The 15,807-nt window shown below is 40.1% G+C and overlaps 1 protein-coding gene across 1 annotated transcript in view; it reads right to left on the bottom strand.

Annotated features, from left to right (window-relative positions):
- Positions 1 to 15,807, bottom strand: part of gad1.1.S (glutamate decarboxylase 1 S homeolog) — a 37,964-nt gene that overhangs the window by 17,710 nt on the left and 4,447 nt on the right. The window contains exons 3-6 of the mRNA XM_018238851.2: positions 11,064 to 11,126; positions 4,171 to 4,326; positions 2,525 to 2,767; positions 852 to 942 (exon numbers count right to left, since the gene is read on the bottom strand). Coding sequence (XP_018094340.1) covers positions 852 to 942; positions 2,525 to 2,767; positions 4,171 to 4,326; positions 11,064 to 11,126 — 553 coding nt within the window. The remainder of the gene's footprint in view (positions 1 to 851; positions 943 to 2,524; positions 2,768 to 4,170; positions 4,327 to 11,063; positions 11,127 to 15,807) is intronic.

The following is a 15,807-nucleotide window of genomic DNA, read 5'->3' as shown; positions in this document are numbered from 1 at the left end:
AATATCTATGTCTTTTGTTCCCTAATAGAGGCAACAAGATATTTTTAACCTCCAAGCTGCCACTCTACCTGCATTAGATATTCTGAGCCTACAACCTCACCCTTCTTTCCTTTGCATGATAAGACAGCTGTGCAAATATTTTGTCTCCATGTTTACCCTATGGGTGTGCCCTTGATGATTTTAGCTGCCTGTTTCAGCAGAGCTGAGTGATGTCACAACAAGCTCATCAGCCAGTACTAGGATAACATGAACCGATGGGTTAGAACGTGATCTATTCTGTCACCAAGCAATGGAAAACAATAATAATGAAGGATATGACAGGTGCTCATTCATAATGATGAGCACATCAATGGGGACAGCATCAGTCTCTATATCATTAGATACATAAGGCATGCATATTGTAACTAGCAATGTTAGTATGCATGGGGTAATGATTTAGTTATACTAAGGTTCCCGTATTGGTTCGTATTCCGAGAAAAGTCTAGTGATGCCAAACTCTGCAGAAAAAAACATTAATTCAAAAACACTCACTCTTATTTCAGATGACAAAGTCAAAAAAATATTTGGTCCGGCCAATGCCTTTATTGATAATTGCCTGGATTCCGCCAGTGCAATGCAAGAAAAATGGCAATGTGAATTTGCAAATTGCAAGGGTAAGGGAAATCTATTGTGTTATTCCTACATTCTGCCTTGTAAAAAGTCCAGTTTGTGCCTGTATTGCTTCTGTATTTGTAAAGATCTGGTACATGTGCTCCTGGACCCAACATATAGTGTGGTTAGTCTCTACCCTCTTCTATTCACGTGCATGTTTTTTTAGTTCTGTAATGGAAATATCATTGTTTTCTACTCACATGTTAGTGTTGGCAGTTGATGTCAGCCATTCCCCAGCCAAGCCAATAATGTCCAATCCTGTTGAGAGTTGATTGAAAAAACGAGGATGTCCTACAAAATGATGACATACATGTATTGTGACAATCCACACATTAGTTGTTTAGAAGGACAATATTATTTATTTGTTTTTTACAGCCACAATGCTGAGGCTATTTATGCCAAAATATGTGCCAAATCCCTGTATGCTAATGGGGCTCCGGTATTTATATTCAGTGCAATGTCTTGATGGAACAGAAGTTGCTAGTTCCATACAGGAGATACCCACAAGTCTTTTTGATGCCACCCAAATGAGTGTAACTCCTACCACCTACCACTTGGTTAATCACTACCACCAGGTTGGTTGATGCCCTTCCATACATATAAATGAGTAGTACGACTCAGTGTGTCTGGAAAGGCAGTCAGCTATGTGATAGGACTGCAAGATATTTGTAAAAAGTGAAGACTCATGTTCTTTGTTATATGTCATTTTAGGCTCAAATTCACTGTTTTTTCGCAGCAGATTTACGGTGGCCATACTCAGAGCAATAAGGCTGAAACAGGCCAAACCCATTTATCACTTCCTCTATAGCCAAAATACATAATCATAGGCCTCAAACACCTGAACAGTTGACAACACAGACCAGTAGGATTCACTGAGCTACAGAGAAAAGTATCCATGTAATGAGGAATAGCCTGGCCTCTGTTTAGTAATGAAATGTTTGCATATATATTTGGGATTACACAACAATTCCCTCTCACATTTAAATAAATGCTATTTCAGATTTAGCATCCCATTCGTAAATTTCTTTATGTACTGATGGAGCTGTGGCCCATGACTTTATTCCGTGAATGAATTCCAATCTGCCCATAAAAGGCCATAAAAGCCTACGCCATTATATTATGTGCTGCATGGTTTTTATGGCAAGATAAAAAATAGCCATTTGGCAACCAAACAAGGAGAGCTCAGCTGTTTTTGAGTAGAGTATTCATGGAATTAATGGCCCTCTAGAAGATGGAATCCAGTAGAGTGGGTAATTTCATATAGAATATGTTTATAGTCTTTATTGTTCCCAAGAGGTTCTATAGCAGTTAAAATCAGTCAATTAAACAAGCTTGTATGGTTTATTAGATAGCCAGGTTGTAGCCCGACAACAGGAATACCTAACTGTGTAGCCTTCCAGCTTTTGCTGGATCTCAGGGGAAGCTGAAAGGAAGTATGGTGTAAGAGATCCCAGATATACACTGAAATTGTGAGCCCCTTTTCTCTAAACCTTTACTCAGTCTGGCCTATTAATACTTATACTTTCTACAGAGTAAGTATTATATGTTTAAGATTCAAAGTGTTATTTCAATTCTGTCAGTACAGGCCCAATGGTTCTATTGTCGGTGCATTTATATTACATTTATATCTTGGTTCCCCAGTTAGAAACTGGAGTACACATGTTGTCAACACTGTAAGTCTTGATAACAGTCTTTCCTCCCTTAAGGATCATTGCCCGTTAAATGATTTCTCATGTTGGACTTATCATTCTGAAACCATTTTCATTAAGAAATGTAGATTAAACATTTTGAGCATGTATGTATTAAAAATGTGTCTGTCTCAGGCTACATGAGGCAAAATGTGAGCAACACGAGGAAATGTGTTGGCTGATACCTGTTCTCACTCCATACTTGAGGGTATCCCTACAATCCACCAAGATTTGCTCCAAGGACTCTGGGTTGTCAGACAGCTCCAGATTGAAGCCTTCAATGCCCTCTAGAAGTTGGTGAGGATGGTGAAAGTCGAGGACTTTGGTGGATCTATCAAATGTTTTCCTTACGTAGTTTAGGAGAATGTCAACCACCTCCAGTAGGAACTGCATAGTGAACTCTTCCCCATTCTTAGCGGGCAGTAAATCTGCAGAAATAAAATGAACAATTAGCTTACTGGTCTGTAAGAGATGAAGCGGAAGATAGATGAGTGGGAGCGTGGGTGCCTGCCATCTCAGGATCTGTATAAATGTCTGGAGCCACTAGAATACAAATGTCTAAGACACAATCCTAGGTGCACTGTCGCTCATCACTTTGACAGCTGCTTGCTTCCTTATTAGCACACTCCCATCTCCTTATCTGTGTGATGTGCTCTCCTTCTGCTCTTTGCCTTAACAACTATAAAGTTATTACTTGCTCATTCACCAGAGCAGTGCAAAGCACTAAGTTCAAAATAGCACAAAAATTACTGGGGGTCATTCATAAAGTTTGCGCAGCGCATATTTTTCGCAAATGGTTTTATTGCGCATGTATTGCAAATGTATTGCACTGCTGTTTGCAATTCTGTTTGCACCCTCTTATTCAGCTTTATAAATATAACCATGCTTAGGGCAAATATATTCACTTTGCGACCCAATCTGCCCTGCGCGATGTTTATAAATGACCCCCCCCTATGTTTCCTAGAGTTCCATCGTAATAGCATACACCCACAATACTGAGTCAGTTGTGTGTGTAGATATAATGCTAAGAGGTAAAATTTGCTTAATGTAATAAAATTTCAGGGCTGCATTGAGTTAGGACCCTGTACTTTGAATGTTGTGTGCAATTCATTAAAGCAGGCTGAGCCAGAATAGTCAGCAGTTGCAATGAGTGTGTACAGTTGGGAATAACATTTAATTGTGTGAAATTTTGTGATTGGCATTTGTGTTCATAAATAAGCTCCTGTGTTTTATATTTAGTTGCAAGCTCTTTGTGTATAAGTGACATCCAAACAGAAATCAGTTCTACTATCAGACATGAAAAGAAATAGTGGCAAGCATTTATATTTGTATGTTTTGGTGGAACAGTGCAGTTGCTCCTCTTAGAGCCAAAACATGTAGCAGCAGTTTAAAAAAGTACATTTTATTAATATGGTTGACTTCTTTTCTGGTTTGGTGGGAGTGCAGATAAGGGGACATGGGGTAAGATGAGGGAGAACACAAAATGATAAGTAAAAGCTAAATAGAGTCACTGTTATGCCAAATTGAAAGCATGGTATGTTGTTTCATCTCTAGTCGCCCCATAGAAGAGGCGATTAGTCGACGGGCGACTAAATCTCCCCAAATCTCCAGGTGTGACATTAAACCTACAAATGCTGCTTTGGAAATAGCTGCAGATATAACTATCTGGGATGGCCAGGGATATCATACTGAGATAACTCTGGCTACATTCCCTATCTATTTGAGCACTTTGTTTGGTTAAACTACAACTTGTAGCATCCTATAGCTCTTTTACCCTGATCCTCTCACTAGTGAATACAACCCAAAGAACAAAGGAAGTTGTTGTTCTTACCTCTAGCAAAGAGATTGGAGAAGTCTGTCTCAGCATGGCGAAACCGGGAATCCTCAATATTTTCACACACCAAGAGATTTTTGGAAGCATGCCTCTCTTTGAAGGAACTCACAATCCTGCCTTTGTCATCCAAACTGTTATTCCTCTGCAGGAAGCCTACATTGTTGCAATGAGAACAAGTCATTGGCAGGGTGTTTTCTTTCCTGAGCATGGTCAGGCTATCAAGCAATAGATCAGATGGAGATCTTAGCTCACTAATACAACCTTCTAATGAGGCCAGTGGAAAGACTATTTATATGACATGGCCTGCCTTTGGGAGTTTGTGTTGTGAGTGACATCAGGAGACACCCACTCTGGTAATGGAAAGCAGCCATGCAAGTTAAAAACCTAATGTCCATCAATTGATGCAGAGGTAACCACTTATTGAGTTGATCACACAGATTCCACTCCACTAATCAACTGCTGCGAATGAACGAGCCATTAGGAATGTGTCAATGGATTTTAACTGCCTACAGGCACAGTCTGTTGACTGAGCAAACAGATAGAGAAGGGATGTATGATTAATACCAGGCAGGCCCGGACTGGCAATCTGTGGGTTCTGGCAAATGCCAGAGGGGCTGCTATAAGGTGCCATAGAAAGTCAGTATTTAGTGGGCAGGTGGGGCTGTTTGGGCAGGCCCGGACTGGCAATCTGTGAGTTCTGGCAAATGCCAGAGGGGCTGCTATAAGGTGCCATAGAAAGTCGGTATTTAGTGGGCTGGTGGGGGCTGATTGGGCCTCTGTGTACCTGAAATGCCAGGGCCTATTTTAATTCTCAGTCCAGACCTGTGTTTGGGTCTCTGTGTACCTGAAATGCCAGGGCCTATTTTAATTCTCAGTCCGGGCCTGAAACCAGGACCTCTTTCACTAAATCTCCTGTTGCTAATGTTCAGGGAAGGGACAGTATACACAGTCACCTTAACATACAGTCTCTTTCCCCAAATCATCTGTTGTGTCTACAAATGTCCAAAATGCCAGCACATAGGTAAGTATTTTTGTTTTAGAGGGTACATTTCAGGGATACTCTATGGGTGCCAGAAAACCCCCTTTGAATTGAATTTATAGGAGCAGCAGGCAGAACAAGGAATTCATATTTTGTCCATTATGACCTTTAGTGAGACACTTTGACCTTCAAGCTTCGAAATGTGACTGCGAACAATACATGTCTGTTCAAGGATGAAATCCCTTTTTCTTACAAAATCCTTCTCCATTAATGTTTATACCGACATTAGTGCTATTTCTAGTTACTTGAGGATAATTAGTGCATATTAAAAGCGTAAATGCTTGTGCTTTGTATCTAGCCAGCAAATAATCACATTTTGCTCTGTTCCCATGGGAACCCCTTCCCGGTGGAATGGAGAACGTGCTGGTGTGCATGCAAATGCCTGCGTGTGACTGTGTATATACTGACACACACATACATGCATATTCCTATATTTATATATTTGTGTTTGTGCAGAAACATGTAATGTGACAGATAGGATTAGTAATAATTGAGTAAAGGGTTAAATGCAGGGAAGCTATAGTTGTTGTGATGATTTTCCACAATTATAGTGAGTAGATAACAGGACTACGTCACTGGTGTAGGTGCCAAATTGCACCAGTGCAGTAACCTGTGGCAACCAAATATTTGCCCTCATTTTCTAACTTGGAGTAGAGTGATAGTAACTCATTTCTGGACTTGGTACAGGTGTTGGTAAGCAGGACAGCCATCAGATATGCACAGGGGTAGTGCTGTCATAAAGCCATGGCAGAGAGAGGCCCTGAGATTGACAATAGTAGGTAGTGGGTAGTGGGCATGGTTTATTGGGTGGATAATAGGTGAAGTTTTAAAATAATGGCCGGGCAGATCAGGGGCATCAGTCATGTGTGTGAAGGACTTTTCCCCTTTCGTTGGGACCTCATTTTACTTTTTGACAGGATCCTCCAGCCAGGGTAGCCAATGGTGGAGGGCCCTGCTATCTTTATAGAACTACTAATGGAAGCCCTGTTGGTGACCTATGCATTCCTGGGGCCCTAAAATACTTAATACTGATAGTATGACAAAGCCTCGAAGCCTTATACGTGTATGGGGCACAGGTGAGAAAAATGGGTTTCTGAGGGCAGCCTTGCATGTGGTGCTGATCTGGGTGGCACAGTCTGCAGATATGATCTTATACTGTATGCTATGGATACCACTTCTTCCAGCTGATAACAGGGTACTTTTTATTTTGGTCAGGAGGCTGGAAATAGCCTGTGAAAACACTAGCAGAATATCTGAAGCCAGCCTGAAATCCTATGTATTTATCTCAATAGGGAGATGTGCTTATTGTACCTGGCAGCAGATGTGCAGTTTATTAGGAGAATATGGGACAGTGACACAAGGCTGGCTGCCCATTTTTCTTTCTCATTGGTGAACAGACAGCAGGTTTTCTGACAATTACACTCACAAGGCAAAGATTTTTGCCTCTGGAGTTGGAAGGGTTAATGTGTGTATGTGGGTGCCCAGTGCTGGCTTTAGAGAGGTGTCTTGCTGTGTTCGTATCCTCTCTGGAGTCTAAGAGGTTATTGGTTTTGCCTGCTCCAAAGATCCAGTACTCAAGCATGTCTCTAATCCCCCCCAGTCCTAAGCTCTGCTGTGCCTGTACCTACCTCCCAGCACACAGACTCAGTAGGGGTGGGGAGGGATCTCTCAAGCCTTACTAGTATATCTGGAAGGCATGATCTCTGGGCCATCACATTATCAGTTCTGCCTACCTAATAAATTAAAAGATGATGAAAAGGCCCATGCGCCAGACACCGCAGGCTCTGGTACAGTACCGGGCTATTAAACCCCAACCAGATGCTATTTATAGGCCAAACCACTGCACCTAGCAGAACCTGGGTTCTGAAACTCTGACACATACTTTACTGACACCTACCTTACTGACACCTACCTTACTGACGCCTTCCTTACTGACACCTACCTTACTGATGCCTTCCTTACTGACGCCTACCTTACTGACAACTACCTTACTCTACCTTACTGCCTCTTACCTTACTCTACCTTACTGACACCTACCTTACTGACGCCTACCTTACTGACGCCTACCTTACTGACGCCTACCTTACTGACGCCTACTTTACTCTACCTTACTGACACCTACCTTACTGACGCTTTCCTTACTGACGCCTACCTTACTGACACCTACCTTACTCTACCTTACTGACGCCTACCTTACTGACGCCTAACTTACTCTACCTTACTGACGCCTAACTTACTCTACCTTACTGACGCCTAACTTACTCTACCTTACTGACATCTACCTTACTCTACCTTACTGACGCCTACCTTACTGACGCCTAACTTACTCTACCTTACTGACGCCTAACTTACTCTACCTTACTGACATCTACCTTACTCTACCTTACTGATGCCTTCCTTACTGACGCCTACCTTACTGACAACTACCTTACTCTACCTTACTGCCTCTTACCTTACTCTACCTTACTGACACCTACCTTACTGACGGCCTACCTTACTGACACCTACCTTACTCTACCTTACTGACGCCTACCTTACTGACGCCTAACTTACTCTACCTTACTGACGCCTAACTTACTCTACCTTACTGACATCTACCTTACTCTACCTTACTGATGCCTTCCTTACTGACGCCTACCTTACTGACAACTACCTTACTCTACCTTACTGCCTCTTACCTTACTCTACCTTACTGACACCTACCTTACTGACGCCTACCTTACTGACGCCTACCTTACTGACGCCTACCTTACTGACGCCTACTTTACTCTACCTTACTGACACCTACCTTACTGACGCTTTCCTTACTGACGCCTACCTTACTGACACCTACCTTACTATACCTTACTGACGCCTACCTTACTGACGCCTAACTTACTCTACCTTACTGACGCCTAACTTACTCTACCTTACTGACACCTAACTTACTCTACCTTACTGACATCTACCTTACTCTACCTTACTGACACCTACCTTACTGACGCCTACCTTACTGACGCCTACCTTACTGACGCCTACTTTACTCTACCTTACTGACACCTACCTTACTGACGCTTTCCTTACTGACGCCTACCTTACTGACACCTACCTTACTCTACCTTACTGACGCCTACCTTACTGACGCCTAACTTACTCTACCTTACTGACATCTACCTTACTCTACCTTACTGACGCCTTCCTTACTGATGCCTACCTTACTGACACCTACCTTATTCTACCTTATTGACACCTTCCTTACTGACGCCTACCTTACTCTACCTTACTGACACCTACCTTACTCTACCTTACTGACACCTTCCTTACTGACGCCTAATTTACTGACACATACAGCTCCAGCATGGTATAAGCTGGCACCTAATATCTGTTGATTTAACTAATACTTTCCCAGAATGCTGGGACTTCTTACATTTACATGGCTGGCCTGGTCCAACCCGCAGCTCTTCAGCTCTTATTCAACTACAACTGGTCGCACTTTCTTAATTATGAGAATGTCTAAACAACAGATAAACACACACACATTTGCACAAACACACACACAAACACACAGCGAGGCCCTAACAGATTTCCAATACAGATAAAGGGGATGTGGTCATTACAATCCCAATTACCCCCCTTAGCCATTATCAGTTCATCCCAATAAATATCTCATTATGGGACATGAGTAGATTTGTGTGTGTCCCAGTGGATCCCTTGGAAAGTCTATCTCACCAGAACAGGTCTCTCAAGCCCCCTCTCTAATGTGCTGCCATCAATCTTCCTTCCCATGGGATCTGTATTTTCCAGGCAGATAAGCTCGAGAGAATGTAGAGCAGCAATCCCCCCCTCCCCAATCGTATCTCCCACTGACACCAGCTCCCTGGGGGAAGGCGGGGCATTTTACCTGATTCATTATTAACCCGATCACTGCTGAAGACCACAGTGGGGTTGGGATCATAAAACAGACAGTTACTGAGCTGGCAGTCAGTTATCTTATTCTCCATCATTGTCCGGAGTTAGAGCCGGAGGCACAGGGGCTACAGAAAGGTCGGGCCCTCCCGTGTGGTATTATTGGCATAAATGTGATCTGTCCAATAACTGCCGTCCTCCACTGCGGTCTGCGGACCCCCTGTACCTGACATATATGTTGAAGCAATCTAGCCCTCTTACCGAGTGTAATGCATTTTAAAAGAATCGCATGCGACTTAAGATAACATCTTCACAAAACGAAACACTCGATGCTAATTTTACTGATAATAACAACAACAGATAATTGATTTGGATCTGCAGTCTGGGACTTTTCGTTTATTTGTTATTTTCCGCAATTGATTATATGATAGAGAAGAATAATGTGAAAATTTGTTTGCCTCTGATACAAGTAAAACCTGATCGCTTGCAAACCTCTCTGCTCTTTCTCGGGTTTGATAACTGCGACTTTCGTTGAATTCGTATTTTCTGCTGCTGATTAAACCACAGAGAATAAAGCGAGTGAACGAGACCCCAAATCGCTCGTTTGCCCAATCGCTTCCAAATCTCTCTGCTCTTTTTTTTCTTTCGTTTCAAATCACACCAAGCGATAGCAAATAATCGCCTGCATCTCATACAAATCAATCAGACACATTCCGTGTATAGAAAAGAGATGAACAACTGGTAAAATCGAATTGTCCCGTTTGATCAGTAATTTTCGTTGCACTGCTTTATTTAGAGCTGACAAATGTATAAGTGATTCTAATTAATATCAAGGAAAAACTATATTAGCAAGAAATATCCTATCACTGTTACTAGTCTGCAAATAAAGGTAATGTAACATTCTAACTATGCTGAGCCCTGTATCGGGTGATCTCTTGGTTGGGGCCCCTACAGGGAGCTCTGGGAGTGGGGGGCCATTATATAAAATTGGCACCTTAAATAAAAGCCATAGCTGCTCAATGAAATTCATCCTCTGTGTTGTGTATAGAATTGTGTGTATATATATATATATATATATATATATATATATATATATATATATATATATATATATATATATATATACATATCGATCATATCATCTATCTATCAATTATCTATCTATCTATCTATCTATCTATCTATCTATCTATCATCTATCTAATCTCTCTATCATCTATCTATCTATCTATCTATCTATCTATCTATCTATCATCTATCTATCTATCTATCTATCTATCTATCTATCTATCTATCTATCTATCTATTATCTATCTATCTATCTATCTATCTATCTATCTATCTATCTATCTAATCTATCTCTATCTCTATCTCTATCTGTCTCTCTATTTAACATGGTATGTGACACATTCAGTAAGGGGGCTTTATTACTTAATAGAACCGTTTGGAACGTAAACTTTTAATGTTATAGATGTAATGATAACAATAAGCAAGTATTAATAATAAGCGAGTATACATCAAATACAACACACAATTCTGAAATATTTTTCCAACTTCCCATCTGCAGAAGGGACAAAAACCGAAATGGAAAAAAATTCAGATGCAAATGATTCATAGTGATTTCTAATGCAACGTTTTACTGTGTATTTCAACCCAATCCATTCAGTTGAATCAGATTGACAATATTTATATACAAAATATTTTGTGCCCACCAGGTGGCAATAGAGCCCTGTCAGACTGAGATTGTGTGCTTAGGTGTGATTTATTTAATGGCTGTAGTATCATTGTATGCAAGCAATTAATAATGTTTGCTTTATACTGTAAACCACCATTTGGCCGTATAGCATTACACTGTTGATTCTGGTTGGATCACTACCCACCCCAGCCACAGGCTTATATTACATATTAGTCACTTGCAATGATTGCTAGAAACAGTTGAAATAAATCATTCAGGTTTGGTACCTACCAGAGATCTTTAGTCCAAGCTTTTTCGTGCATCCATGTGCCACCCCACACCATGTGTCGTAGGCTGGAAATGGAAATAGTTTATTCAGAAGGAGAACACATTTCCTCAACTGGCAATTTATACTTGTTTTATAGACAGTGCAAGAAGGATGTGTTTAATGGTGATGGGGCCTCACCAAGAAACATATTCTGTATATAGTAGAACAGTCAACCCTACAACATACCATCTCTCCCTACTATACCTGCTATCCCACAGCCACAGTCCCTTCCCAGAGACTATTATCCCACTGCTACTATAGGCACGATCTCTCCATACTATACCTGCTCTCCGACAGCCGCTGTCCCTTTCCAGAGACTGCTACTATAGGCACCATCTCTCCCTACTATACCTGCTATCCCACAGTCACACTCCCTTCCCAGAGACTATTATCCCACTGCTACTATAGGCACCATCTCTCCCTACTATACCTGCTATCCCACAGCCACAGTCCCTTCCCAGAGACTATTATTATCCCCATTAATATTGTGCTGCTGAACAAGTCAAAAGCTGAATCTTCGATGTTGTTGAACTTTGCTTGTTGCTAACAACTGCTAATGTGCTGGGCCCCATAGCCCACAGCAGTTAGACCTGTTTGAATTAATTTATTTATAATAATGAATTATCATTTATTACCAGTGATGGGCGAATATGTGCTTTTTTGCAGAAAAATCCGCGAATTTACTGTGAAATTCATGAAACGGCGAAAAATATGCGAATTGCACTGAAGTCAATGGGCGTCAAAATTATTGTGACGCACGTCAATTTTGATACATGCGACTATTTGGTCCAAATGTATTAAAGCCACTGGGCGTCCACAAATTAGTGTCTGGCGAATTTATTCACCCAACACTACTTATTACATATTTGGCTAAATAAGGTATTATTACTATATTTTTTAAAAAAAATATGCATAATTCATGAATATATATAGCTTGTGGCCCTCAAGCTGCCTTTGAATACTTTATAATCTCACAGACAATACATCTAAAAGACAGAGAGGAAATGAGTGGCACATCTTTGGTACATCTGGCACAGTATATCAGAGATAATGCTTCAGATCTTCTAAAAGTCAGTAAATGTTGGAGCTGGGGGAAGTGCATTATCTGGATTGGCTTCTCTGCATTTTCTTAGTGTTAAAATCTGAAATAATAACGTGGAACTATCTTCCCATCAGTGTAGCCCATCTGGCCCCAGACAGTTTAGATTTCTTGGGACCCTGCCAGCAAAATAACAGCTACAAATAATTTGCCATGAAAATGGGGGTCATGGAGGAGATCAGGAATTAATTGGCTGGGAAATAGCATTTGGCGTCATGATCAGCTCTGCTGCTCAGATACATGTGGCTTGGCTGAAGGATTAAGACTGACTCTTCATATGCACATCCCAGCTTTCCCTTCCAGTCCCTTCCATTGTCTTCTCATTAACTGTGTCATTCCTGGAGGGATCCTAGGGAGGTCTCCGTTCCTATACAAAGTCCAAAAACTGTATTTTGCACAGTGAAAGACTCCATTCTAAGCAACTTTTCAATATACATTGACTGCACATTTCCAATTTATGTGTACATGTAACAACAACTAATAGTAGTATTTGTTTATTCCTTGTTGTTGTGACTCTTAAAACAATGTAGCAGATGCCAAGTTACGTTGTTGCAGGAGTTAGAGGGCATAACTCTTCAACCATAAAAAGAACCTCTAAAACCATTGGAAAGTCTCACAAGTCATTTAAACACAAGAGCTAACCATTTCTCTTCTGGGGAAATCCATTACAAATCCATACAAGGCAGAGTTCCATAATATAAGGTATATATTGTAATTTATCATTGTAAACCACAGACTCCTACACTACATCTTCATAGACCACAGTCCATAGACACCCCAGTCTATCTACATAATGTATTTCATTTCTATTATGCATATAATCCCTTAGTTTTTCTAGAAGTTATTGTTCCCTGAATGTGGGACTGGAAAGTTGAAATCAGGCATGGCCAGTTAGGGTGAGATTTAGAGACAAATCCTAATTTATGAGCTTGTATAGCAATGAAGCTACAGAAAGGGGACTTTTTTTATGTCTTTGTTTTGTGCTATGAGGGAAGGGGAAAGCGGATAAAAGGCAGTGCCCCAAACATTGGCTTTGTATCATAGATCCCTATAATAAGGCATAAACACCACCAGTCTTTAGTAAGCACACCCAGTCTTTTTTGAAAGCATACACATCCCCAATATATAGGAATTGTCTGAGCCCAATTTAATGGTAGTACATGTGTAGCCAAAGGGAGTAAGGATCCGTGATTTGTGACCTTGTGATCTGCAGGTGAATGGTCAGCTTCTTTCAGCCTCTATAAGTACAGGAAACCAACATCATGTACAAATAGCCTGTATACCACCATCTCTTACTTTAAAGGGGAACTTTTCCCAATTTTATGATGCTAATAACCTATAACTCTAAGCAACTTTTCAATACAGATGCTAAATGTTTAATTTATTTGTAAACATAATTGCTATTGAAAGAAGCCATTTTCTCTCCCCTTCTATTCTCTGCAATGGTGGTTCTGATTCTTGAAACATCCAGCCAATAACAGACCTGCAAAGAAGCAGTCATTACATTGTAAAAACTGGAGTCTTGACTGGAGAAAGCAAACTTCTGCTACATTGTTTCAAGGTTCAGAAGCAGATTCACAAAAAGACAACATATACTGCCTTCAGTCACAATTACATTAATAACTTAAAATCCCTTACAATTTTTGAAAATACATTTTTATTGGAAAAGTGCTTAAAGGTAAGGGTAAAGCTTAAAGGAAAAGTTTCTCTCATTATGCAAGATAAGACAAATAGGGTGCAGTTCTCCTATAAGCTATAAAATCATCAATTTCCTTTGTCATAGGCACCCCCACCATCTGTTAGGCACTGACACTAAAATATTTCTTTATTCCATATCTCACTATTGCTCATAGATACCTCATTTCACACTATTAGAAATCATACAGAGTATATAACCTCTCTCCATTCTTTCTCTAACATCTGTGCATAAGGGGTCAAACTGCTGTTGTGGTGTAAATGTGTAGGTCAAAACACTGCAGAATGACTTGCTACAGGTATGTCATAATGCCAAGCTCAGTGATGTTTTTGGCTGGTGCCTACAAATCTTTGTTCTCCCAGAAGCTGTGTGATGGGGAAGAGTAGGACAGAATTAAAATGGACATATTGGGAGAGAGCGAGAGATGTATATGTGTTTGTCGGGGAAGAGGGTATGGCATGAAATCAGATTGAGGGGAGGGGAGAGGAAAAAGAGGCATTATCTTGAAAAGAAGGGATAAAAGAAAGGAGATAAAGTGATAGGAACAGAGGGGAGGGGATACAAGATTTTTTTTTCTTTCAGAAACATGTTTGTTAGAAAAACACAAATAGAAATATATTGGAAGCAGGGGCAAAGAAGAGAAAGAAACAAAAGACAGCCATTAAAGTGGGGAGAGGAGGGGAAGAGAAAGAGAAAAGAGGGTGAGACGGAGGGTGTAATTTGGATGAAGAAAGAAAGAAAAGGTAAGGGGAATGATTGGGAGAGAGAGGGGGGAGGAGTGGAGAAGATGAGTAGAAGGGAGGAGTTAGGGGAAAAAATAAATCCATTTACTCAATTTTTTTTTCTTTCAGAAACATGTTTGTTAATAGAAAAACACAAATACCACGTAATGCTAATATGGATTTTTATGTCCATTTTCTATGAAGATAGCTAGTCATTATGTCCTGGGGTGTTCCATGCTGGATGAATACCGGTCAGACGGACCAGTCCACTACATTCTGCTCTCTAATGCCCAAGGGTCTGTATGGTGCCACTGGCACAACCTCAACTCAGGGTAACAAATTGCTCTGAATAACAGTGGTATATGGGGTCAGGCATATCGCTTGACTTTCCCAGAAAGTGGGCTAGCAGTCACTACACCTAGAGATGATACATAGATAATAGATAGACCTCATTTACATTATATGGATAGACCCATGACAGATGACTTATATTGCAAATATAACTTAATTACAAATATTCTAGATTAAAAAAAATGGCTAATATATAATGGCTAATGTAGCTAAAATTGGAATAAAGAAAACATATAATATTTGCAATACAGATAGACAGTTTGATAATATGTAGGAAATATATACATAAGTATATAGAAAAACAGCTACATCAATGATCAGTAGCACAGTCAGATATTTAGATAGCTCAACTAACAGACAAATATATAATTGACATAGGTAGCTATAGATAGATAGATAGATACTACGTATATGGATATCGTTTTTAAAAAGATAGCTAAATACAATTATGAATATATTAGATACATGATAAAGATGAATAGATGATAATGATAGGTGAATGATAGATAGATAGATAGAGAGATAGAGAGAGAGAGAGAGAGAGAGAGAGAGAGAGAGAGAGAGAGAGAGAGAGAGAGAGACAGACAGACAGACAGATAGATAGATACTAGGTAGAAATATAGACATATATAAATATATAGAAATCCAGATGAACAAATTAACAATAGATCAGACAAATAAAAGACATGACAGGTGATCTATAGTTAGATGACAAAAGGACAAACTCTGATTTAAATGACAAATATAGATACTTACATGACATATACATAACATAATATAGCAAACATATGATGCAGATTACATGATTAAATTAAATCGATTAAATACATAAATAGACA

The sequence above is a fragment of the Xenopus laevis genome, chromosome 9_10S (genome assembly GCF_017654675.1).
Source record: "Xenopus laevis strain J_2021 chromosome 9_10S, Xenopus_laevis_v10.1, whole genome shotgun sequence".
In the NCBI taxonomy this organism is placed as follows: Eukaryota; Metazoa; Chordata; class Amphibia; order Anura; family Pipidae; genus Xenopus; species Xenopus laevis.
Note: the sequence above shows the minus strand (reverse complement) of the source record. Positions and strands in the feature narration are given on the sequence as shown.